The sequence below is a fragment of the Canis aureus genome, chromosome 29 (genome assembly GCF_053574225.1).
Source record: "Canis aureus isolate CA01 chromosome 29, VMU_Caureus_v.1.0, whole genome shotgun sequence".
Taxonomy (NCBI): Eukaryota; Metazoa; Chordata; class Mammalia; order Carnivora; family Canidae; genus Canis; species Canis aureus.
The window spans coordinates 16,779,203-16,804,059 of NC_135639.1; the positions used below are offsets into that span (position 1 = coordinate 16,779,203).

General features: G+C 47.9%; 1 protein-coding gene and 1 long non-coding RNA gene across 2 annotated transcripts in view; one reads left to right on the forward strand and one right to left on the reverse strand.

The window, feature by feature from the left end:
• The window catches only part of HABP2 (hyaluronan binding protein 2), a 33,465-nt gene extending 31,318 nt beyond the window's left edge, over window positions 1–2,147 (reverse strand). Inside the window, exon 1 of the mRNA XM_077877591.1 lies at window positions 1,982–2,147. Within this exon, the coding sequence (XP_077733717.1) occupies window positions 1,982–2,050 (69 nt within the window). The 5' untranslated portion in view covers window positions 2,051–2,147. The remainder of the gene's footprint in view (window positions 1–1,981) is intronic.
• On the forward strand, window positions 576–23,930 carry LOC144301091 (uncharacterized). Its single transcript, XR_013367825.1, has 3 exons — window positions 576–698; window positions 17,798–17,972; window positions 21,970–23,930. It is a non-coding gene; the product is annotated as an uncharacterized LOC144301091 (long non-coding RNA).
• The last annotated feature ends 927 nt before the right edge of the window (window positions 23,931–24,857 follow it).

The window sequence follows — 24,857 nt, forward strand, 5'->3', positions numbered from 1 at the left end:
CTGAGTTAAAGATGAGCTTATAGAGAAGGCATTGTAAGGTTTGCTGCATGACCTAAATTCATGAGAGAGTGTCCATACATCCTTCCAAAGGATAGTGACCAGAGGCCCTGTGACTACTTTTAAAAGTTTTGGAGGCAAAATGGAGTCCGTGACACCAACCAGCAAACCATTCTCTGGTCTAAGAGCTTCCTGTTCCTACACGGAGGACCATGACCCTGGTCAACACTCCAAACACTTGGAGATCCATGCCAGCTCTGTGGACAGAGGAAATCTCATCGTTAGCCAGGGTCCAGGCAAAAGACCTGGTCCAGACAATGAACAGCAGCCCATAGCATTGCTACTTCCCAGCTGTATGACTGGAGGCCAAGCTGTCCATTTTCTCACCTGTAAAATGGGAGCGATAATGGTACCTACTTCTTTGTGTCCTTCCAAAGATGAATTGATACACTGGCTCACAGGATTTCTCATGAAATGATAGCAGTTGGTTATTATTTTTAGCTATGTGGGGTGGGTGAAGCTGCCCAGCCCATCTGGCTCTGTGACTCCTTCCCCCTCGCCCCCCCCCCCGCCCCCCACCCAACGATGCCCCAAACTCTCCAAAGCATCTGAGCGAGTTGGCCACTTTCCCCTGGATGTCTGTAGCCTGGCCTGTGGAACGCAAGCCGCCTTCTCGACCACCTGTCTGGCACACATCTGGGGTAAGAAAACATTCCAAAGCCCTGAATCCTCTCTTTGGAACTGACTAAGCTCATTGCCTGAAGGCTATCTCTCATATTTTCTCTTTTATCCATTATTGACTTATAATTTCATTGCTAACCCTAAAAATTCACTGGGGCTTGCAAAAAAGGGATTTTTTGGGACCATTATCGTTTTGTGAACTTCAAACAGACTGCATCAACTCTCTCCTTGCCTGCAAACTTTAGGCTCTAATTCTTTCCGACTCATACTTTCTCTGGGCCCCTTGCGGGCTTCTGATAATTTCCACTTCTTCCTCTAGACCTGTGTGTTATTTCTGCTGGGTCTCAGCCCCCAGATGTCCAACGAGCAATCAAATGAGGCAGGGGCACTCATATACAAGTCACTATTGGAAAAGAAAACTCTCTCAGAGGTGGGGCACATGACAGGTTAATATGGGGCTAAGGTCAGTGTCTGAGGATAGTTTGCCGAAAGGGGAGGAGAGGCTCTTGTGTTTGAAGCATCTAATCGAAAACCTGAAACTGAATCTGCTTCCTACAGGGAAAGCTCTGTGGAGTAAAATGGGAAATAAAATGCAAAAGGATTTCACAAGATAAAGAGGTTATGACTATTAATTCAGTTCTCACCCCCTGCTCCTTCTCTATCCAGCCCCCTCCCCACAAAGGGGTGCCTACTGTCCATGCAAGACCCTCAAATGGCATTTCCTTACCCTGCTCACCACCACCTCCCTTGGGCCCAAGTTTAAGTCCCTGCCCCATCTACTAGGGTCCTGTGAAAAGGGAGAAAGAGTATTACCCAAAAAGCTTTCTCCAAAACGAATCCATCCAAGTAAATCTGTTGGCAGGATCATGTGCAACCAGTAGGATTCTCCTCTAGAGCCAAATCATAGGGCATCTTACTCTAGTGTCACCTGAAATGGCTAGAAAACTGTGTATGTCTGTCAACGTGTACAAGGAGCGTTGATAGATTTCAAAGGGTTCTCGGAGATCCATGCCAGCTCACAGCCCACATCTAAGCGGATTTTCTTGCCCCCAGCAGCTTAGTTAGAAGGCACTTATGGAGCCTCTGCTCCAGAAGGGCTCAAGTCAGTTGCATGGCCTCATGGAACTGGCTTCTCAACACCAAACAGCATTACAGGCATGCATTAACTCTAACAGTCAGGACGCCTTCAACCTGGCAACACCAGCCTTTCATAGCTGAGGTTTCTAGTCACTCCTGGACAGTTGCTTTGGTCCTCCTCATAACCTCAGTCTCTCCAAAGCACACATTTGAAAAGAACACTTACCCCAATGGCTGTCTTTCCCACCAGAACCATAAACAGCAGAATATGGAGTTTGGACATCCTGGCAAGCATCTGTGCAGCTTAAGGACTCTTGTTTTGCCCTAAGTACAATTTCTTCTGTTGTCTATGCCTTTAGGATGGGAAAATGTCAGTCTCCAAGGATTCAGAAACAAATGAAGAGGATGCCAATTATTAACTAGGCATCAAATACTGTTTAATGTTTTGCAAACCAACTATCTTGATTAAACAAATGGTAACTTTGGAGCTGGGCTGAGTCATGGGGTTATTTCTTTTCTGGGGAGAAAGGATCCAAAAGAAAGTGGCAGAATTCAAGAACCCCAGCCCCCGGGTGCACCCCAGGAGGGCCGCCGAGTGTTCTGTGCAGAAGGTCCGATAGTTAACTAGCATCCCAGTTTCAGGATGAAAGCCCCAGATCGGGTAAAGCTTCTGCTAGGGGCCCTTGCCATTGCTGATTCAGACAGAATGTTAACAGAGTTCTGATTCATCAAAACTCAAACAGAATTAAGGCATGGATGGGCTCCTAATAACATCACACTTTCTATTCATGAAAGATAAAGGATGCAAAACTACTATTGACAAACATTGATTCTGGGCCCTTTGAAGCATTGCCCATGGTTGCTTGTTGGCTTCAAAAGTTTTCTTTCAAATCTCATTACATAAGGTTTTTACTTTTTAATTATTTTTTTCCTTTCATTGGAGTCTTTCTTTGATCAAGAGGGTGAAGAAACCACGACGCTCATATTTGGGGCCAGTTGTTTCCCGTGTTCCTTATTTAGCTACACTGGTTACGGGGGAGGCGACATAAAGCAAACATTACCTATTAAGCGTGGGTTCTCAGGAACACAATTGATTTCTTTGCTAGGCGTCATCTTGAGCTCTCGTAATCGCCTGACTGCCCACAGTAATCTATGTAAGGGCTCCAGGAATCCTCCGGCCTGAGTCCTGAATCCAAGCTCTGAAACCTGACTGCCAACGGAGGCAAGTGCTCACCCCGGCCTCCTGCTCACCCATGTGCCATAACCTATTTGGCACACGCAGTCGGACAGCTCAGTGGGTGCTTCCACCATTGGAAGTCAGGTTGCCAGCCGTGGAGGGCCCCCCAGGCGCCAGCCCAGAGAAGACCAATGTCAATGCCTCGGCCACCAGATGTCCTTGGAGGACAAACCAAGTCACGCCATTTACCTCCTAAGTAACTCCAAATCTGTCTTTTCTCTACTTATTTTGTCTCTATTTTAGACAGCCATCAACTCACTCCCAGTCAACATCCACCTGACCTGCATGACATATGTATGCACTAGTCCCTTTTTCTGGAAAGTTCTTTTCTGAACTCACCCTATTCTTCCCCTAATCTTTACTCCCACCCTAACTCTGTTCTTAACTCCAACCCTAGTCACTCTTTAGCAAGTTTATTTAGTTAACTCACCTAGTCAATGCATTTTTCTGGTCTCAGCACAGACATGAATTCCTTAGAAGCCCTGCTTGTGCTTTTTCTTCCTAGCCCTTTCCAAGATCGTCATCCTGTGCCTGCATCGCTCTTTCATTAACCCTTGTTCCCCGCTGTCCACACCAGACTGAAAGGTCCTGAGGGCAGGCTTCTGTTTTGTTCGCCATTGAATTCCTGGCATAGGTGCCTGGCACTTGCTTGGCCCACGGTAGTTGTTCAATAAATATATCTTAAATGAATAACCACTTTATTAAAGTGACAGTTGGGTACCTTATAACCAGGATACCTAAAAAGCAGAGCCAATGGGATGTGAAAAACTAAAGTATTTGTGAAATTTTAAAAACGCTCCAACTTGCACATGAAGACTACATTGATATCCATCAAATACGCACCGGTGATGTGCTATGAGCCAGGCGGGGACAGAGGAGGCAGACACGAACTTTGCTCTTAAGGAACACACATTCTGTCTGGAAACATGTGAACCATGAAAATGCAAGCCAGTTCATTTTTGTTAGGGATAGGTGTGAAAAGAGAAAGAAACAAGGTGACAGACCAGAAATCCTTGTGGCTGGGGGGTTTCTGTAGAGTGGAAGGCCGTGAGGGTGGTGATGTTTGTGAAGCAGATCACCTGTGTGGTGCTGAGGACACCGTTGATGGTTATCTGACCACAGAGCAAGGGCCAAAGAGGCAGAGGACCAAGAGTTTGCTGTTTTCCAAATTTAAACTCGGGACGTCGCAGCACCTGTATGGTTGGTAACAAGTAGAAATAGAAATTTTTGTCTGAGTCAAATTACTGAATGGTTCATGTGACTAGGGTGTCTCTTTTTCCTCCACAGCGGGGAGGGGAACTTGTGTAAACTAATGAGCTTCTGACTTTGTGGACAGAGTCTCAGAAAACAAACCAGAAGCTTTTCTTCCTGTGTCAACAGGAAGTGAGCTCAGTGTGCGTGCTGTCTTCTTAATCCGGATTAATTTCCCTGACATGTAATCTTCCCTTTATCTCAAGCAAAAAATAAACAATTTTGCTCTTTGTGTAATAATGGCAGGACTCCCACATTATTGTCTCTTATTTCCCTAAAGTTTGGTTATTACAACAATGTGAAATTGGGTAAATTTCTGCACATAGCCCTAAAGGAGAGAATTCTCTAAAAGAGGTGTAGTCCTTTTAATTTAGGAAGACAAATGTGCGCCCTTATTGTATAATATGTCTTTATCTGGGGAGTTGGAATAGACCTACCTGGGGTCTCTGTTCTTTTGAATTCAAATGCAGAGCCTTTAGCTCTCATTCTGGTGCGGGTGGCAGGTGCAATCAAGTCAGGTCTGTTCTGTGTGAGCTCTGGGTGACATTTTCTCACGAGTTGGGTTACGTCCCACTGGAGAGAGCCTCTACCCTGCCTTGGATGGGCTTGGGACTCTGGTTCTTTATGGGATGATTATCCCATCCTAAGAGAAGCCTTCCTCACCATGCCCTTGCCAGAGACCCACTCTTCCAAGTACTGGGCGAGGGGTTGTTTTTGTACAGCAACAACTTGTTGTGCCTGAACCAACCTGTTTCGTGTTTATTCATGTTTAAGTAATAACAGTCTTCCTGCTGGGCCTTCAGAGGAGTGCCCATGAACAGCAGATGGAACTCAAAACAGACATGAGAGAGCCCCCACTCTGCCACAGCCCCACTGTGGAATGCTGTGGATGTCATTTATTCTCTCTAGGCCTCAGTTTTATCATCTGTAAAGTGGGGATGATATAGTTCTCACTTCATGGTGTTGCTGGGAGGTACACATGAGAGCACAGGGGTGTGCTTAGGGCAGCAGCCGGCCTACAAGAGACTTTGCAGAACACACTGCCTTTGATATCAGTACAGTCTTTTTATGGGATGCTACTTGCTGAGCCCCCAGACCCTCAGAGATGAAATGGCCCTGTGTTCAGTCAGTTTAGCCTCCAACCCAGAGAGGGAATGAGCCCCTTCTTGGGAGAAAACCTTATTTCATTTGTTCTCCCTAGGATAGGGTTCAGCAAACTTTTCCTGAAAGGACCAGATAATAAAAATTTTAGGTTTTTTTCTGGCCATTCATTTCTGTTGCGTGTCCTCAATCCTGCCACTGTGGCATAAAAGCGGATGCAGAGAATGCTTATGCCAGTGAGCATGGCTATGTCCCAAGAAAACAGTATTTACAAAAAAGGCCATGGCGAGCTGCCTGGGTGGCTCCATCGGTTAAGCATCAGACTCTTGGTTTCTGCTCAGGTCATGATCTCAAGGTTGTGAAACCGAGCCACATGTTGGGCTCCGTGCTCAGCATGGAGTCCGCTTCAGATTCTCTTTCCCTCTGACCCTCCCTCCACCACGCTCTCTCTGTCTCTAAAATAAATATGTTAATTAAAACAAAAAGAAGAAGAAGAAGGCCATGGCTTGTGGAGTCTACTTGAGATTCTCCCTCTTCTTCTGCTCCTCCTCCTGCTCATGCATGCTCTTTATTTCTAAAATAAATGAAAAAATCTTAGAAGAAGAAGAAGAAGAAAAGAAAGAAGAAGAAAGAAAGAAGGAAGAGGAAGAAGAAGGAAGAAGGAAGAAGAAGAAGAAGAAGAAGAAGAAGAAGAAGAAGAAGAAGAAAAAGAAGAAGAAGAAGAAGAAAGAAGAAGTTGACGACGACGACGGCCATGGCTTGTGAAACACTGATCCAGGAGAAGGTGATGGGATGCACCCAGAACATCCACTGCACAACTTGAAGGGGCCCCTGTGGAGACACACCAGAAACAGGGGAGGGGTCTGAGCTGCTGTGGCATCATGGGCCTCAGAGTGTCTCTGAAGAAGTTATGCCTCCTGTTCCAGAATCCTCAGAACTTTGTGGGATGCGGGGGCTAATGATGATTGCTCATTCATCCCACAGGTATTATCAAGCACCTACAACATGTCAGGCAGAGCTGTAGAGGACAAAGGAGACAGACCACGTGCCAGCCTCTTGAAGTTCCATTCTTGTAATGATGCTCGCTCAGAGTCACATGGCTGGGCCTCCATTAAATTTTTTTAAAAATATTTTTTAAATTTATTTATTTATTGATTGATTTACGTATTTATTTATTTATTCATTGAGAATGTGAGAATCTCAAGCAGACTCGGTGCGAAGGACAGAGCCCAAAGTGGGGCTTGATCCCATGACCTGAGATCACAGCCCCAAGCTGAAATCAAGAGTCAGATGCTCAATTGACTGAGCCACCCAGGCCCCCTTCCTTTAAATTCTTAAAGTCATCCCTAATCAGAGAAGAGAAGGCATCCTGTAGAGAAGTGCCACCATTCCTTCCCATCGTTCCTGAAGGCCCCTGCTTAATCCATTAACTTCCAGGGGCACCCTCCTTTGGAGGGAAGGGAACAGGAGAGATGCCTTGTTAACTTGGCATGGGGTGGGCAACCTTTCCCCGTGCTGCCCCAAATCTCCCCAGGATGTTCATGTCCACTGTAAACTCGTTGGTCTTGCCCACCCCATTTTCTGACCTAGGAGATACTAGGATGTCCACCACCCCACTGTGTTTGTAAAAGGAAACCAGCATTTATGGAGCAGCTTCTGTGTTCCAGGTGCTTTCATAACCCTAAGTTCATATCGTCTTTATAACTACCCCCACAAGGTGATTTGATCCATTTTACAGTTAAAGAAACCTGTGCTCAGAGAGGTTCAATACATTGCCCAAGGTCACCCAGCTTGAGATGGAGCCATGTTTGAAGCTCCTCTCACCCGACTGCATAGACTCCAGGATCTTGGGGTAGAAGCTTTGCCATTTACTCCAAGCCACCTAAAACTTATGGAACAAAGCAACATGTCTGAAAGCAAAGTTTTTCCATTGCCTGGCCAATTTCCACATTCTCTCCATCCTGGCTAGTACATACTATTAGGGGTGGCGATGTGCCCAGTGCCTAGTACAGAAACCCTGCCCTCCTCCAGCAACAGCCACTATTATTTGAGGCTGGGTTTCCTGGGAAACAGATAGAGATATTGAAATTTGTGGGCAGGAAGTTTACTGGGGGAGTACTCTTCGGATCAATGCCCATTGTGGAATGAGGGGAGCAGGACAGGTAGAAGAAGTTGGGCTGCAAAGTGATCACAACAGAAGCCCATCCCATGAAAAGTTCTAGAGCTGGGCTGGCACTCAGTGTTGTCCTGCCTGAGCCATGGGGTAGGCCCTTGTACTGGGATCATCCCATCACTGGACATGGGCTATCCTCATGGAAGGAACCTGAGTTTGGTCAAGGCAGCTCTGGTTAAGGGTAATTCTCCAAGAGGAATTCAACAGAGGTCCTTCAGGAGCCAACCCTGGGCAGCTGAGAGAAAGAGGGCTTTGTGAAGAGGAATCTGGTGGCACACCACAACATCCACTCCAACTATTGACTGGAAATTTACCTCGCATTGCTTAGTTGGAAAATCCAATTCAGGAAACATGAATGGCTCAGTCCAGTTTTGGATGAGCATCCCCGGTCTATCGTTGGTCTAATTCAAGATGGGTGGAGCCACAAACATGGCCAGGCCAGTCCAGGTCCATGGAGCAATTGCAAATGTTTATTTGGGACAATCAATATCAAGCAGAAAACCAGACTGCTATTATGGAAATCATAAATGCTACACAGTTAATAAGCCACCTTACAAATTTATAGCTAAGCTCCCTGTTGGCTAAAGATAAAGGAAAACCCTGATTGTTTGGCATGATTTTCATTAAACTTAAGTGAGTTTTACAAGAAAAATAAAGGTGGTTTTTTTTTCCCCCTCTATGGTCCGCTCCAGATCAATTTTGATTAAAAAAAAAAAAAAAAAAAACCCAAACCCCTTATGATCTGATGAACACAGGTTGGAGTTGGGTAAACAGGATGGGGAATTCCACTGCCATGCTGGCAATCTCTGGCCAAAATGACCCTGGTCTGTGGTCATTGGTGGTTCTGTCTCTTGTGATCTACGAGGTTTGGAAAGATACACGAACCATCCATGCAGCACAACTGTGTGACTTCCAAGTGCAGCACAGCCCAATATGAATTAAACACCTCAGGATCTTCACACAATAATTGATCTGCCCATTTGTAGTTCTTTCTTGTCTTTAATCTTTCAGCAGGGCTTCAATCTTCCCTCTCATATTTTAAATTTCCTCTGTTCAGTGGTTGTCTATGGCAGTGAGTGTATTTTTTTCCCCCGATCTCTCCCATCCCATCAATCAGTTCTGCAAAAACACAAGTCCGCCCCCTTGGATCTTCAGGCTCACAAAGAGCTATCACCTGGGCTGTGTGATGCTTCTTGTTCTAAGTGCACCTTTGATTTATTAAACATTTTTGAATAAAATCCTGCATACGTTTTGCATGTTGGGAAGCCCTCCACCCCCCACTTCAGAGTAATAGAGAGCCTGAAAGAGAGGAGGGATCTTGAGATTTGGGTGTCTCTTTCTGTCTAGACTTGTCGGCTTTCTGAATAGAATGTGCTATTTTCAAAAGCCTTTTTCCTTTTGGGGGGTGGCACACCTGTGAGCACCCCTCTAAAGTGTACTTCTAGACGCAGCCTGACATTGACATCTTTTCTAAGCATGTTTGCTTGCTAGTTCTGTGTTGTGGCAGCAAGAGCCTGGGTTGGCATTAGAGCCAGCGGCAAAGCCACACACTTGCTGTGTGATCTTGAGCAAATTTCTTGATCTCTCTGAGCCTGTCTCAAATAATTTTTTGTGTGAATTAAATGTGATGATGTATGTGAAGGAGTTAGACGTGAAGTGGAAACAACACCCACATACACACACAGGTGTGTGACTTGTCCCCTTGAATGATGCATTCTTTCACTTATTTTGGAGGAAATCCTTCATTGTGGGGTCCTATGGCATTCTAACATGCATAGAGACTTCCATCTGCCAAGGGAAATCCCAATAGGCAAATCCACGAACAGCTATAAAACCAGGTCCCCACTGAGGCCAACTCTGAGCCATGCAGGATGCAGAGATTGGAAGAAGGCATATTGGAAGAATGGTAGGTGCAAAGTGGGTCCCACTGGTCATTACAGAGTAACTCCGCTAACGCTCACACCTAACCACACACTCCAACCTCCTGTGATTCAGTAAAACCAGTTGCCACACTGGTAATTACCATCCTTCACCGACAGGTGTTCTGGTGTCTTTCTGAGGCTAGAGTTTGGAGGATGAACCACACTCACAGCCTCTACTTTCAAGGCCCTCACCCCCAGGACCCTGCCCCCAGAAGCTAAAGGGGGGGGGCTCCCTCTCCATAGATCCGACTTTAGTTTTAGCGCCCTCTTGTGTCAATGTGGTCCCTCAGCCAAATCAGCCACTTCCTGAAGCCTTCCCCACCCCCACCCCCTTTTTTTTTTAACTGTAAAATGTAGTTCATTCTGCTAGTTTTGCCAACGCGGTGATGAAGGGCTGGAATGCTTCATGATCGCCATGGCCTCCCAAATGTAAGAGTTAGTTCTTCCCCTCGCCCTTGCCGATCTCCCTCTTCTCTGAACTGTAAAATATTGATTTGGGTGCTGCCATGTGCCTTGGACCTCACCCAGCAGCCACTTCTGCGTTTGCGCTTATCAGTTGGCCTGGAGACAGGTGATTTTTGTCTGGAATAACCTCCTTTCTCCAGACTTCATTTTCTCCTGCGACCTCCGGGGGGTGTGCTTCCTGCAGCTCACAGACCTCGCTCCTCATACGTCCTCCCCCAGCCCCGGCCCCAGGCAGGGGTCCCTGCAAAAGATGCAGGTGATGTGTCGGTCTGTGTGTGAGCCTCCCAAGTGTCTCTCACGTCTCTTCTCTGCCCCCCCCCCCCAGCACCACCACAGTGTGGCTTGCACCGTCGACAACCCCACCTGGACCTTCGCGGCAGCTCCCAGCTTCTGCGCCCCATCCTCAAACTCAGCCTTCACTATGCCAGACCAGCCATCTCCTAAAATGCCATTCTGGTTGTGTCACTCCTATCTGTTCAAAGCTCATCAGAGGAGCCTCATTGCCTACAGGACAGAGTCCAGACTGCGTAGTGTGACATAGGAAGCTCTGGCCCTTGGACACTTGTTTACTTAGTCCTCGATCTCCTGACATGCATCCTACACACCCAGCTGAAGCTCCTGTCACAGGCCCATCTGATGCCTACACTTATTTACACTCATGGTTCTCATGACAGAAAAGTCTCCTACCTCTGGCGTTGGGAGAACTCCATTCTTTTTAAAAACTCAGCTCAAGAATTTTGCTCGGTGACATCTTCTCCCTCTAAGAGTTGGAGTCTTCTAACTACTCTGAGGATTCCGGGAGCATCGTGTGCGTTTATGACCTTAACACCGTGGCGAGTCACACCTGGGGACTCTTCGGGGCTGAGACTGTGATTCTCTCGTCTTTGGGTATTCAGCACGTGGCACACAGTAGGTGCTCAATAATTGGTGGCTGAATGAAATGGAAGTGTGTATGTCACTTTAGGGGTATGTGAGATCACAGGGATCACAGAAGGGGGGGAAGGAAAGAGAAGAGGGATGAAGGCAGGCTTAGACACCAAGCAGTGGGGCGCCCTCTGGAGATGACAGGTCTCAAACCGAGTCTGAGCCCATTCAGATGTTCTCCTTGACCTCTGTCCTTGCAGACAAGTAAAGAGAAGTGGCAGCAACAGCAAATAAACAAGGGGAGCATTTATCGGTCTGCTCGCAGGAATTGTTTCTTTCAGACACAGGCTCCCAGGAATCCCCTGGCAGTACTCGTGTTCCTGCCAATTCTGGCTCCAGCTGCCTCCCACCCCCGCCCACTGGCTCCCACGCAGACCTCGGCTGTGGGCTTGTCTTGTGGGTTGGTGTTCACACGTAGGAATGGTGGAACTAGGGACTTCATTTTCTAGCTAACTGATCTGGGACTGGTCAGTTATCCAACCAATGGGGACCAAGGAGTGATGATTGAATCAGATAATATTCATGAAGGTCTTTGCACAGTACTTTGCATGCAGTAAACACTCAATAAATGTGCCCGTTGCTTACCTGGGCCACCCAAAAGCAAGACGTTCGACCGCCACAGAGAAATGGACATCTTGCCAGGCAAGATCATTAATACACTTTACGTAACATCCTAATGGTTCTTTTATGAGGCTGCATTCTTCATTTGATTCCTGCACTTGATTATGGTACCTAAGGAAATCGCAAGAAAGCTGTATTATATCTGAATTCATTTCTAGAAAAAAATTATATGTTCTGAAAGCCAAGTATATTTTGTGACTGGATTTGGGGCTCTGCGATCACAAGGAGGCCAACAGACTGCAGAGGTCTTCAGATCTCTTTCTAGATACAATTTCCTCCAGCCTTTCTTATGAAACCAGTTCTCCCATATGTCCTTCACAGAAGTATCTTTCCAACATTTATGCTGCAGATGGCACCAGCCCCCGAAAGGGACACGTTTATGTGGAGAGCTATCAGAAGTTTCCAAGATTTTGAGGAATCATTGATTCACCAGGGATATTTGAATCAACTAGTCAATTCCTCGTTTTACATACATGCACGTAGTACAGTGCTAGAGCCAGCCCCTACCGGCTCCCAAGAGCTGATTGCAGCATCTCTTCTCAAGCCTACATTTGGTAGCATCACATTGGTAGCTTGAAATCAACCATATGGGAACATTTATGTCCCAGAAATTGGCAAATGCTACAGATCAGGGCTCCCCCACCCTGGAGAGCGAGCTGTTAAGTGTTCACCAGCATGCAGCTGGACCCAAGGGAAAGGGGAAACACAGAGATCAAGTGACTTTCTCAAGGTCATACAGCTCAGCGGCTTAGAAGAGAAATGACTGGGAATTTTTAGAAGATGAAAGACTTGTACTGGGTTTTTAAGGGAATGAAAAAAGAAAAGAAAAGAAAAGAAAAGAAAAGAAAAGAAAAGAAAAGAAAAGAAAAGAAAAAAGAAAAGAAAAGAAAAGAAAAGAAAAGAAAAGAAAAGAAAAGAAAAGAAAAAAAAGAAAAGAATAATGACCCCCAAAATATCCACACTAAAATTCCCTGGAACTTGGAACCTGCAACCTATTAATATGGCAAAGGGGGCTCTGCTAATGTGAGTAAGGGTATGGACCTTGGAATGGAAAGATCATCTTGGATTATCTGGGTGGTCTCAATTTCTTAAAGGAATGAGTCCTTAAAAGCAGAGGACTTTTCCTGGCTGGGTCAAAGGGATGAGATGATTTTTTTAAAAAGGAGAAATTCAGAGTGTGAAAGAGACCAGACTTTGAGGGTAGAGGGAAGAGGGCCATGTGCCAAGAATGGGGTGGCCTTTAGCAGCTCAGAGATGGCTGGAAGAGGTTAATCAGCTTGTCTTCCATCCAACTGCTAGTCAAGGAACTAGCCAGAATGTGGACCAAGGCACGTTGGTTCTGTAGCGCCCCTGCTCCCCAAGGCAAGCGCCTTCCAGAGCTGGGGGCTGGCTCAAACCTTGCGGTAATCAGCCCCCATGACCCTACCAGGCCCCTCGGGCTGACCCCAGCCACGTTCGGCCATCACAGGTGACTCTAGTGCCCACAGCTCCAAGGAGGGAAGCGTGGCCTCGAAATGCTGCACAGTTCAAGTTTTGACAGACACCACTAGCTGGAGAAAGGTTCTTTGGCTTTGATGGGAGGCGAGATCCCATCCACACAGTTCCGGGAGATGGCTTTGCTCTGAACAGATAACTCAATATAAAGGACAGGAAAAAAACGGAGGGGTGGAGGGAGGGGAGAGGAAGAGAGAGGGGGCGGGGCGAGAGGAGAGAGTCAGGATTTCACAGAGCCCAGCCCCAAGGAGACACTCTCTGATGACCAGGGGAAAGGCTTTGAAAGTGGAGGGGCTGGGCCTCAAACCCGGTCCCTGAAAGTGGGGGTGGATCCCGGCAGAAATCACATGGGGACCCCTGCTGTGGAGCCGGGGAGACCGGGAAAGAGTTCAGGTGATAAAAAAAAAATGTTAATAGAGGACTGAAATGCATCTGGCTGTAATTCCAGCCTTCAGGCCCCCAGTCTGAAATCCCGGGAAGAACGCTGTCGCGCTGCTGCTTCTCTCGCCCAGCCGGACCCCACCCGCCGGGGGGGTGATGCTCAGAGCCTGTGCACCATTTGTTGTCTGTGATGTGACAGTCACCATTTAAATGCGCCCTAGCAGGCACCTTGGTTTGAATGCCTCTTCTGCTAAGCACCTTCCTTCCTCCCAGATCCCCGAACCATTTGGTAGCCACAGATGATACCATCTGGAGAGAAGATGGACCCTTCTCCCCAAGAAAGATGGGGTGTCCATGGCTCTCGTTAGGACAGAGGAACCCACATGTTTTCTACCTATTCTTTGGAAAGGACATCTTAAAGCACAAAAAGGGTTGTGTCTCTTCTGCTAAAATCTTTGAGCGCCTTCGGATTGTGCTTAGACTGGCATCAAACTCCTTACTGGTCAACCAGGCTGACAAAGCCTGGTCCTCGCCTCTGGCAACCTCACCTTGGACCCTTCTCCCCTTTGCCTGACACGCACCAGCTGTAGGGCTTCCCCTTAGTTCCTTAAGGACACCCTGTTCCCCATTACTGCCACAGGGCCTTTGCACATTCACTTTCCTCTTCTCTATCTTTCCTTGAGGCTGCTCTTCGCATGCTGAGTTCTTTGTCTTCTGTGGTCTCCGCTTAAGTGGCTAGTGGCATTTCTTCTCAGAGAAGGGCAAGGTCTATTATTTTCCATCTTGACATCCTTTAAGGCACTTTTATACCATGTAGTTAATTTATTTATTGACTGTCCCTTTCAAAGTCCACTTAAGCCTCTTTCCCAGAGTTCAGGCGCCTTGTCTGTCTTGTACACGCCTGTGTTCTCAGTGTGTAAGCACAGGGTGGTAGCTCAATGGGTATTTGTTGCATCCATGAGTGGCTGAAGAAGGACAGGAAGCAGAGAAGCAGAGGTGGGAACTGCTGCAAGAGGAGTGAGAATTATCCTAGTAGCTATCCTTGGGGGTGACTGTCCCTGAGGGTGACTGTTTCTGAGGGTGACTGTTCTTGGAAGTGATTATATCTGGGGATGACGATTCCTGGGGGTAATTGTACTTGGGAGTGACTGTATCTGGGGGTGACTGTGTCTGGGGTGGCTGTTCCCAGGGGGTGACTGTATCCATGGGTGTTGTATCTGGGGGCAGCTGTTCCTGGATGATGACTGTGTCTGGGGGTGACTGTTCCTGGGAGTGATTGTATCTGGGGGTGACTGTACTTGGGAGTGACTGTTTCTGAGAGTGACTATTCCTGGGAGTGACTGTATCTTGAGGTGATTGTGTATGGGAGTGACTGTGTCTGGGGGTGGCTATTCCCCAAGGGGTGACTGTATCTGGGGACGACTGTTCCCAGGGGTGGCCATTCCTGGGAATGACTATTCCTGGGGGCAACTGCTCCTGGAGGGGGTAGGATCACAGACTCAACAACCAGGAGCTGGCTGGTGAAGAGGGAAGCTTATGGGAGGGATGATCCATGCGGACAAGTAGCAGCAGCCTGTGCTGGATTTGCTTCTAGGGTGTTTTGTTTCCAGTCTTTCTCTTGGCATCTGACCACCCACTGGCAGATGTGCATGTAGGTGAAACGTGGGGCAAACCTTGATCCCTTCATTTTATCTGGGCCAGTTTCCTGGGCTGGGGACACCAGCTCCTTGTATGTTTTCGTCTCTCTTTTTGCTTATCTATGGGACAGCAGTGAAACTGTGTGTGCTTAATTCCACCCATCCAACCAAAGTTTTTCAACTATTTGCAGATTGTGTAGATGAAGATATGGTAAGAGATGATGAAAGACAGGAAAGGGAGACACAACGGCTGATACATACTCACACAGAGATGTATGTAAATAGTATATATTTTAAAATAGCTCGGACGCATGCAGTATTTAGACGAAGGTGCCAACAAAGGAAGTCAGACTGTGCTTCAGCTCTAGCAGGAGGAAGGCAGGATGAGGGGTGGTGAGTGTTCCTCAGTGAGCTAAGTCGTCATCTATCCAAGTATAAGCTCCGTAGATAGAGCGCATCATCCGTAAAGCAAGAAGTGGTAGTTAAAGCAGAATATTTGGAGATGTGGAGGTGATCCTCAGAAGAACTGAAAAATGAAGCAATTTTAAAATTTCAGAAGTTGCCTCTGGGCTTGAAAGAGGAGAGTTTTTCATTCGACGCCCCTGAATGCTATTATTTTTTTAATCATGCGTACGTCTGACTTGGATATAATTTTTAAAAATTGTTGTACATTTCAGTGGGTTTGATAAACAGTTTAAAATATTTTATATTCCCTAAAATATTCATACATTTAATTTTTCCCCCAAAAAGGTAAAAGGTAAAATTGCAGCAGGAAAAAGGGAATAAGCACAAAGGAATGTGTTGGGTGCCGCATAAAACCTGGAAAATGAGGTAGAAATGTTGACTCCCCCTCGTTGTCCCTTTCCCCAGACTCCTAAGGCAAGTTGCTTGGACCATTGGCTCTTCTGGCAGGTTCCCCCCATCCTTCCCCCACTCGGCACTCCTGGGGATATCCCCGATCCTGGAAAGGCACGCAAGCCCAAGACCCTTCCTCAGGACCTGATTGTGGGTGGAGAAAAGGGCTAGTTACAGAGAAGCCCAAGGGACCCTGAGCCCAGTCACAAGCAGCACTTGAAAACTGACGTGACCCTGAGGCTCCCAGATCCCTTTCAGGGGGGTGTCCCTCCTTGTGCTCACAGAGCCTGGGGGATCGAGGACAGGGAGCCAGCATCTTGGGGGCACCTTCCCCATGTGGCCTCTATCTGTGGTTCTCCCCTTCCTATGGACCTGCCAGGACCCGCAGACCTCACTCCTCTTTTCCGTGTCCATGCAGGGCTCCCAGACTGGTCTGAAACCACCAGGCATGCCTCAAAGTTCCAGAAGCAGATGGGAAGACGGTAGCTCTTCCTTCGGCCAGGAGCCGTCTGACGCCCTTCTGATGATTACTCTTTCCCTCTTCTTTCTGGACTTTTAACAGCTCCATGGCCCTTGGAGCCTCTGCTCCTGCCAGCCCCCTCTGCAAGCCTTGCCTTGCCCTGGTTCAGTACATCCCTGCCCCTGCCAGCTGGGGCGTGCTGTGTCCCCCTGCAGACGCTGCAGCACAGTCTTCCTAGGTGTCATTATGAACTCATGTGGCTACTATCTTAAGTCACCTCCTCCAAAGGAGCATGGTCCTCTTGGAAGCTCTCCGCTCTCTTGAATGACCCACAAATTCCAGTCAGGCCACATTAATCATGTTGGGACCCACCCACGTCCTGTTAGCCCCTCTGATGGCAACCTTCAGCCTTCAAGCATAGGCTTGGAGGAGTCCATTGCACCTAAGGCCTGCCTCTCCCAACAAGGCAGAGGTCTTGGGCTTGGAAACCAAGTTTGCCACAACAGATGGGTTGGCGTTGTCGTGTCTGTATTAAAGTCCTTTGCAAGTAGACTGGAAGCAAGCCCGTCCTGTTGGGCTGCTCAGTCTTTGAAGAACCCAACACTCAGGATTTTAATGGTGTGAGAACAGGTGGCGCCCAGGCTGAGAAGGAGAGATGCGCTGGTGGTTCAATAGAACATGTGAGCATCACCCATGTGGCCACTGCTCCTGTGCCTTTCCATCTCCTGCTTCCCCAGGGCTGTCCTAAGGAAACTCTCACCCTCTATTTGTCCTCCAAGGGCTTGTCTTTCTGTCCTTTGGCTGCAGGGAAAGGACACACTCCTCATTTCCACAAACAGCTCAATGCGGAGCTTTTCAGAGGGGCTTTCTCTTATCTGGGCTCTCCTTTCTCAGAACAATGTTCGGGGCTGCTTTCAATTTGGGGATTAAGCTAACCGAAGTACAGAATCCACTTCTCTGCATGGAGAATGCTCTCCTGTGTGCTGTTTATCTGTCCTCCTCCCACGCCCCTCCCTGTTTCACCCTAATCTTTGGAGCTTAAAAAGGCTTACAATGCTTCTTAGGCGCGAATAGTTCTTATAAGGCAACTATTGATGAGCTAGACAGAAATGACTTCAAAACTTACTGTGTGAACTTGCTTCCGTGACTGCATTGCCAGACGTCAAGTAAAAGGGGGGAAAGAAGGTCCTCCTGTTGTCTCCCATTGTCAACTGTTTTCCTCCTGCAGAAAGGCTGGCCATCATCCGGATGCTCAGATGCAGGACCTTGAACCTGACCAATGAGTAGGGTCGAGCAGCCTCTCCCTTCTCCCTTTGCCCTCTCTGCTAAAATGGTGACAGTGAGCACAACAGCTCCGCCCGGCACAGCCCACGTCCTGGGTGGGCACCCTGACCATACCCTGGGAAGAGAAGCTATTCCTTTCACACCACCCTTCAGCTTCTCATTCCATCAGTGACAGCAACATGGCCTGACTGCCCCCCACCCACCCATCCCCTTATCCATGGGTTCGCTCTTCTGCAGCTTGAGTCACCTGCAGTCAAACTGGGTCCAACAGCAAATGACACTCCTCCGACGGATCATCAGAAGGTCGATGGTAGCCTCACACTATGTCACAGTGCCTGGGCCATCTGGGCCAATCATCTCACTTCATCTCAGCATGCGGGCATTTGATCATCTCACATCAGCACAGAGGAAGGTGAGTACAGGACAATACGATGTTTCGAGAGAGACCACATTCCGGTAACTTTTATTACAATATACTGTTGTGATTGTTCTATTTTATCATTGTTCTTGTTAATCTCATCCTGTGCCTAATTTATAATAAACTTCAGCACAGGTATGTGTGTATCCTTAGGTGTGTATTTTTGCATATGTGTATGTATGTATGTATATACTATCTGTGGTTCAGGCATCCATTGGGGGTCTTGGAACATATCCCCTGTGGATTCCATAATCCACATAATGTCCCCAGCTATTGTATTAGAATAGAATCTTAACCTCCAAGTTGCCCCTGGTGTTTTGGAAATGGCTTTGATATGCATTGTTTCACTTTCTGCTGCCCACGGCACAAAAAGCTAAGTATAGTGATTCCCATTTGTCAGATGAGGAGACTGAAGTTTGGAAAGGGGAAAAGACTTACATGAGGAGCTCAGTTACCGAGGTGTACTGTTAGGATGGAACCCAAGGTTTTGAGTTCACAGCCCTCTCTTGGCCCATTCCTGGTCTAACTGTTGCCCATAGCGATGAGTGAGGCTGTGAGCTGAGTGACAGTGCGACCTTGGGCAAAGCAGGGCAAAATACCTTTTGCAGTAATTAGTAAAAAGAAGCTCCATGAATCCATCCCAACTCAAATCAATTGGAGACTCCATTCAATAGGATGGGAAAGAGAAGGACCCAGAAGAAGGTATCTCCAAGCTAAAATGAACATGCAAAGAACAATTTATCTTCATGAGTTAAGGGAATTAGGATCCAGTGACCTCCAACGGAACACCAGGACAGGTGAGAGCTGACCCTGAACATGAGAAGCGGGGTGGGAAGGAAGGGCAAAGCCTGATGATGGAGAGGATGCTGAGCATCCTTGGGGGAAGTAGAGGCTAGAGGTCTCCCGTGAATCCCATGCCTTCCCCCTCACTCCGCATGTTTAGACAAGCTGGGCCGAAGGAGGACAGAGAATTTATGAAATGCTAACTTGCCTTCGCAGCCTCCATCAGCGCTGATCTCAGATGGAAACGGGAGGCACTAGTTTTGAGGTTTGGACCTTTGCTGCTGACATTTAGCTTTCGGATCCCCTACTGCCATCGTTGAGAAAGCAGCAAATGCCTGATGCTTTCTTTAAGACATTTGTGTATCTCCTGATGGGAATGAACAAAACTGGCATGAAGCGAAAAGAAGGAAGTCGGTAATAAGGAGACAGCCGAAGATCCCCGAATGGAAACCTGGGGCTGTTTGTCCTGAGTTCTGGGAGGAACGAGGCCCCGGCTGTCTTGTCTAAATCATCTGAGGAGCATGTGGTATCTACTCAGGGACTCCCGGAATACCCAACGGTGTCCTAATGAAATAATAATGGGGCATATCCTCTTCCCCAGCATTTCTACAGGGAGGACTCACCATTACCCCAGACAGGGATTAGGCCTAATAAATTACACTTCAGAATGCAGGATGCACACAAAATGTCAGGGCCACGTACACGTACGGATGGCCCTGAGCACAGAAAATTCATCATCTTGAGGTTCGACACACAGCAGGCACCAAGCAGCAGGAAGCGGCCTGGAATGTGTCCCAATTAAGTGGTTCTTGGAACACAGAAGGAAATACCAACAGGAGTGCAGGGAATGTTAACGACGGCCGAGTCCAAGGCTCCAAGGACTTGGATCCTGCCATCTTCCCAAGAGCATACTGCCCATGCTTGGCCCTAGATCTATCTTTCTCAGCCTTGGCACTGCTGACATTTTAGGCCATCTACTTCCTTGCTGGGGAGGAGGGAAGCTGTCCTGTGTATTGGGGATGCCTAGCATTATCACTGGCCCCTACCCATTAGATGCCAGTAGTACATCCCCTCCCCGCCCCCCCGATTTGTCATGACCCAATATATCTCTAGACTTCGCCAAATGTCCCCAGGGTGGGGCAAAATTGACCTCAGTTGAGAACCACTGGTCTCTACTAGGAAAGACAAAGTGTAATTTTGTTTCCCTCCAATGGTTTCTGGTCTCATTCGGAGTCTACCAAGCACTCCAGGTTCCTTCACCATCCACTGGTTCAGTGTCACCTGACATTTCTTCCCCTTCCTGGCTCCTCACCAGCCTCTCTGGCCAGTGTTTTCTTCTCTTTGTGCAGTGCCTTTTGCACTACCTCTTCCCTAGTATCCACATGGCTCATTTCCTCATTTATTCAGATCTCTGCTCAAATGTCACTTGGAGACATCTTCCCCTGACTATTCAACTTGAAGGGTACACAACACTGTCACGCTCTAGCCCCTATTCCTTATCATTCTTATCCTATGGGGACTTACCCTCCCCATAGCTCTATTCATGGCTGGCCATTCTCTATCTTCCTCATCAGAATGCACACACCTTGAGGACAGAACCTCGTGTGCAAGGTCACTGACTATATAGTCCCAGCCCTTCCAACAGAGTCTGGCCGTTGTAGGTACTCAGGAACCTGCCACTTGGATTAGGACAGAGCCTATGCCTGTACTGGTTACCCATGTGAATTTCTCAGTGCCACATCATGTTGAAGAGGGCTGTGGAGTTATGATGGGTGAATTCTTGCATGGTGTTCTCTCTTTTAGGTGTGAGTGGGGATAAAATAGAAATTAAAAGTAACCAAGCAAAGTGCATGTACTGGGTGCCTCCCTGGGCCTGACTCTTTGTGGACCCAAGAGGTAGGCTTGGGGTCAGACTGAGCTAGATTCAAATACATGCTGTGGGTCCTGGTGAAAAAGTCAGATATTGGCCATTGGATCTTTGGCAAGGTGTTTAACTCATATGAGCTCCAATTTCCTCATCTAGACAATGGGGATAGTGGCAGTCCCTTCCTGGGATGGATCTGGGGAGAAGAACATGATATGATGCCGGCAAAATGCCTGGCACATCCTGCATGCAGTGGAAGGCTACTCTTAGCTGTGTATAAACATGAGTCAGGTCCTCAAGAGATATACAGTTTCACTGGATACTGGGGAGAAGTTGAACGTTGAGACAGGTGGAAACGCTTCATTCCCAAGAGGGGCTGGAAGGCCTCAAAGGAGGGGAGGAAGTTCTGGGTACCAGGTAGTGTTCACCACAGACACAGGACAGAGGCCAAGAATATCCTTGGTTCATAATCATCTCAGTCCACGCTGCTCTTGATTCTCAAAACTTTCCCATTGTTGTCTGGTTTGGTCCTCACGACGCAGTAGAGCAGTCATCCTTTCCCCCAGTGAAGAGAGAAGTGAGAGGCACAAGGCTTCACTGATGGTGAGGAAGTGACAGGATCCAGACTCTATTCCAGATCTTCTGACTCTAAATTCATTCCAGATTTCAAAGAATCAGAATATGATAAAAACGCACTTAATCCTCTTATATGAATATGTGTACCCAACGCCTGGTGCTGGCTGCAATGCGCCACGGGCTACACAAAGGGTCCTGCTGGCATTGTCACATGTCATCGTCACAATGGCCCTGTGAAGGAGGTCGTCTCATCTATTCTTTGCAGTCAGGGAAGCTGAAGCCCAGGGAGATGAAGACATCTGCTCAGGGCAGCAGAGCTTATTGTATATGGAAGTAGGTGGCTCCCTCTCTGTGCACCCCCTCTCTGCGAGCTTCTGCTGGCCCTCCGAGCAGAAGCACTCCGGTGTCCCATGTCCCCTCTCTTCCTATGATCAGTGCTGTTTGAATAGGTTGGGTGATGGTGGGAACGAGAAAGGGAGGAAGAAATGGCTTTGCACCTTTGACCTGGGCAAGTCCCACCAAGCCCATCTGCCCAAAGCCTCCTGAGGAAGAGCGGAGAAGGGGGCCTGGCCGAGCTTGGAGCTCCAAATCCGCAGGCAGCTTGCTTAGCGGGGAGATCGAGTGGTTCCTGCTGCCACCTGCCTCCTCCCAAGCCCTGAGCGTGAGGTCACCTTACCAGTGTGTCTTCCCAGTTGTGCCCATGGGTCTCTGAGCTTCCAGATATTTGGGGCTGTTTCAGCTGGGTGTCTGAGGTCTGCTCTCCTCCAGACTGCAGGTTTTTTGGAGACTGTGTCCATGTTGGCTCTGCATCCCCACCTTGCAGCGAGACTCCTGGCACAGAAGAGTGCTCAGTGAAACGGGAATCATGCGTGAATGAGTGGACAGCGGTCTTTCTTTCCACAGCCTTCTTGTGTCTGACGTGGACTCTGCGTGGACCCAGGGATACGACAGCATAAAGTCCCTGTGGGCCCTTCTCCAAGGGCCCTGTGATCCGAGATGCATTTTCACATTTTCTGTCCTCTACCATTTCTACCCGAGCTTTGTCCTAAGACTCTAAGATCCACCACCAGACCTTCATGCCAGCGGTGGCAAGAGAGTATCACCCAAGTGCATTTCCTTGGGTGTCCCTCAGCCAGCAATGAACCCTCTTAGCTCCTTCTGAGAACACCACCCCCTCTCTGCAGCTCCACTCCTGTCCTTCCCTTTCCAACAGCTTCTGTAGAGCTGACGCAGAGGTGGGAACAGTTGTCAAGCCCCCGGGTTACACGTCCAACAAGGAGAGCCATTGGGCTAGGTCCCTGGGCCACCTCCCCAGTTCCTCCACTGGTTGAGAGTAAGATGGTGTAACAGGGAACTGTTTACCTCTCCTATTAAACATCGTTTGGGGACGAGAAGAACATATGAGTAAATATAGGAATTAAAGACATTCTCTCAGTGTCCTATTTATCCCCAGGAAAGGAACAAGAAGATAAAAGAATGAGGGCCCTTAGAAGAATCCAGCAGCTTCCTGAGGGTGACTCATCCCTGGGAATATCTGATAAAAAGGCTCTTTATCTGGACACCTGGCACCATGCAGAATGTTCCACCGAGGTGGGCTCAGGCCCGAGAAAACAACACATACCAGGGATGCCTTTGCCACACAGCCTTTCCTCAGGTCAGGCTTCACACCGAGGCCCTTCCCCTCCCTCGGGTGTGGACCCCAGCCCTGGGGCACAGCTGGAGCACAGTGGTGATAGTATGGGCTCTGCCATCAGACTTCCCGGGTTCAAATCTTTCTTCTGCCACTCAGTTTACCTTAGTAGATGTTAGTTTGCTAATGTCCCTGGGCCTCTGTGACCTAACTGTAAAATGGAGATGACAGTCCCCTCACAGGTCACAGTGAGGGTGGAATGAGTTAGTATCTACATAGAGCATTGCCTGGCCCTTTGTAATTGCTCAGCAAATATCCGATATTGTTAGTGTACTCTCAGTTTAATCCTCCTACAACAAATTGTCTTTCTGTCCTGAATACCAACCTATGAATTAGAACCTTCTAGAACCTCCTGGAATCTTCCCGAGTTTTAGTCTGCTGCTGGCCATCAGTGGTAGGAATTCTCCAAAGCGTCCTCAAGGATAGGGCCGGGGCCAAGCAGGGGCCCCCTTTCTGCTCACTCTCCTTGGTTCAAGGCCATCTTCCTTGGGTCAGTAGGGTGTCCTCACCTATGGGTCAAGGGGGCTGTAGCCCTGGTCTTTTGTGATGCCTCAGGAACTCCCACATCATGAAAACTTTGGTGGAAAGGGGAAGGACATGGGACTGCAGCCAGCAGAGCCCTCCAGACCCAACCTGGGGCACAAGCCCAAGGAAGATGGCCAGAAAGCTGTTCATCTCCTGGAGAATTCCAGAGGCCTCGCCCAGTTTGTCTTTTACTGGATGATGTAATGGACTTAAACAAAAGAAATGTGCTCTGCTGGTGCATACCAGTGTAGGGTTTCTCTGCCTCCCTCAGAGGACTTCCCAGAAATCATATCAGCCATGAAAAGATGCAATGATTGTGTAAAGTCTGTTCCAAAAAAAAAAAAACAAAAAAAAAAAAAACAAAGTTAAATGATAAGATAAAAGGACAGCTCTCATACATTCAATGCTTACTACTGATCAAATTACTGGACTAAACCTTTATATACATCATTTTGTTCGATTACCGCCACAGCTTTGTGAACCAGGTACTCTATTAGCTCCATTTTATGGATGACGGAACCAAAGTTCAGAGCGGTTAAGTGCCTTGTCCAAGGTCACACAGCTAGGAAGTGCTGGAGCTGAGGTTCAAATCCAGGTCTGTTTGACCTTTAAGACCAAGTGACTTTACTACACATTAGGAAATGGTTTCCTAATAAAGGAATTGTCTCTCTGACCTCTCTTCTGACTGCTTAGGTATTTCAGTTAAATATACACTTTCTTTCTCAGCAATAGGGACATTAGGGGTCCTGTGCATGAGACTTACTGTTCCCTATTACCAAAAACCATTTTTTTCCTACTCATTTTAGGTGATATTGTGAAAAGGACACTTGACCCAGATATGCAGTATCTTTTGGAATAACCGGATTGCGGTGAATACCTCTTAATTAAGCCATGACCTTCACCCAGTTCATCTTTTTCCTGAATGCATTCTCTCTTTTCCTACCCAAACTGCTTTGAGTAAAAGAGAGGCTGGCTCTGTAAAGCATTAACCTTTTCGTCTCTTCCTCTCTAATATCTGCAGCTCTAGCTCTGGTTCCAATCTCCCATTTCCAGCTGCCCACAGGAAATTGCCCCTGGATGTCCCAAAGGCACCTCCAGTGCCTGAAACAAAGCACATCCTCTGCTCTGAGCCCCAACCCCCCTTCCTGCTGGAGGTGTCATTATTCTCCCAGCCTGCCGGAGCTCAAGGCCAGGAAAGCAGTTTTGATGGCACCACTTCCTTCATTCCTGAAGTGTCTGGAGTCACCAAGCTCACCCGAGCTTCCTTCTCAGCGTCCCTGGCCTTTATCTCTTGCTGCACCTTGTCCTGAGTTCCAACTGTCTGCACCCCTCCTCCGGGCTCGGGTCCCTTTCCAGTCACCTGGAGTGAGCTGCTGGTGAGATCTTGCCCTGAAACGACCACTGCCACATAATCACCTGCCCAACAACCTTCCCTTTGCCC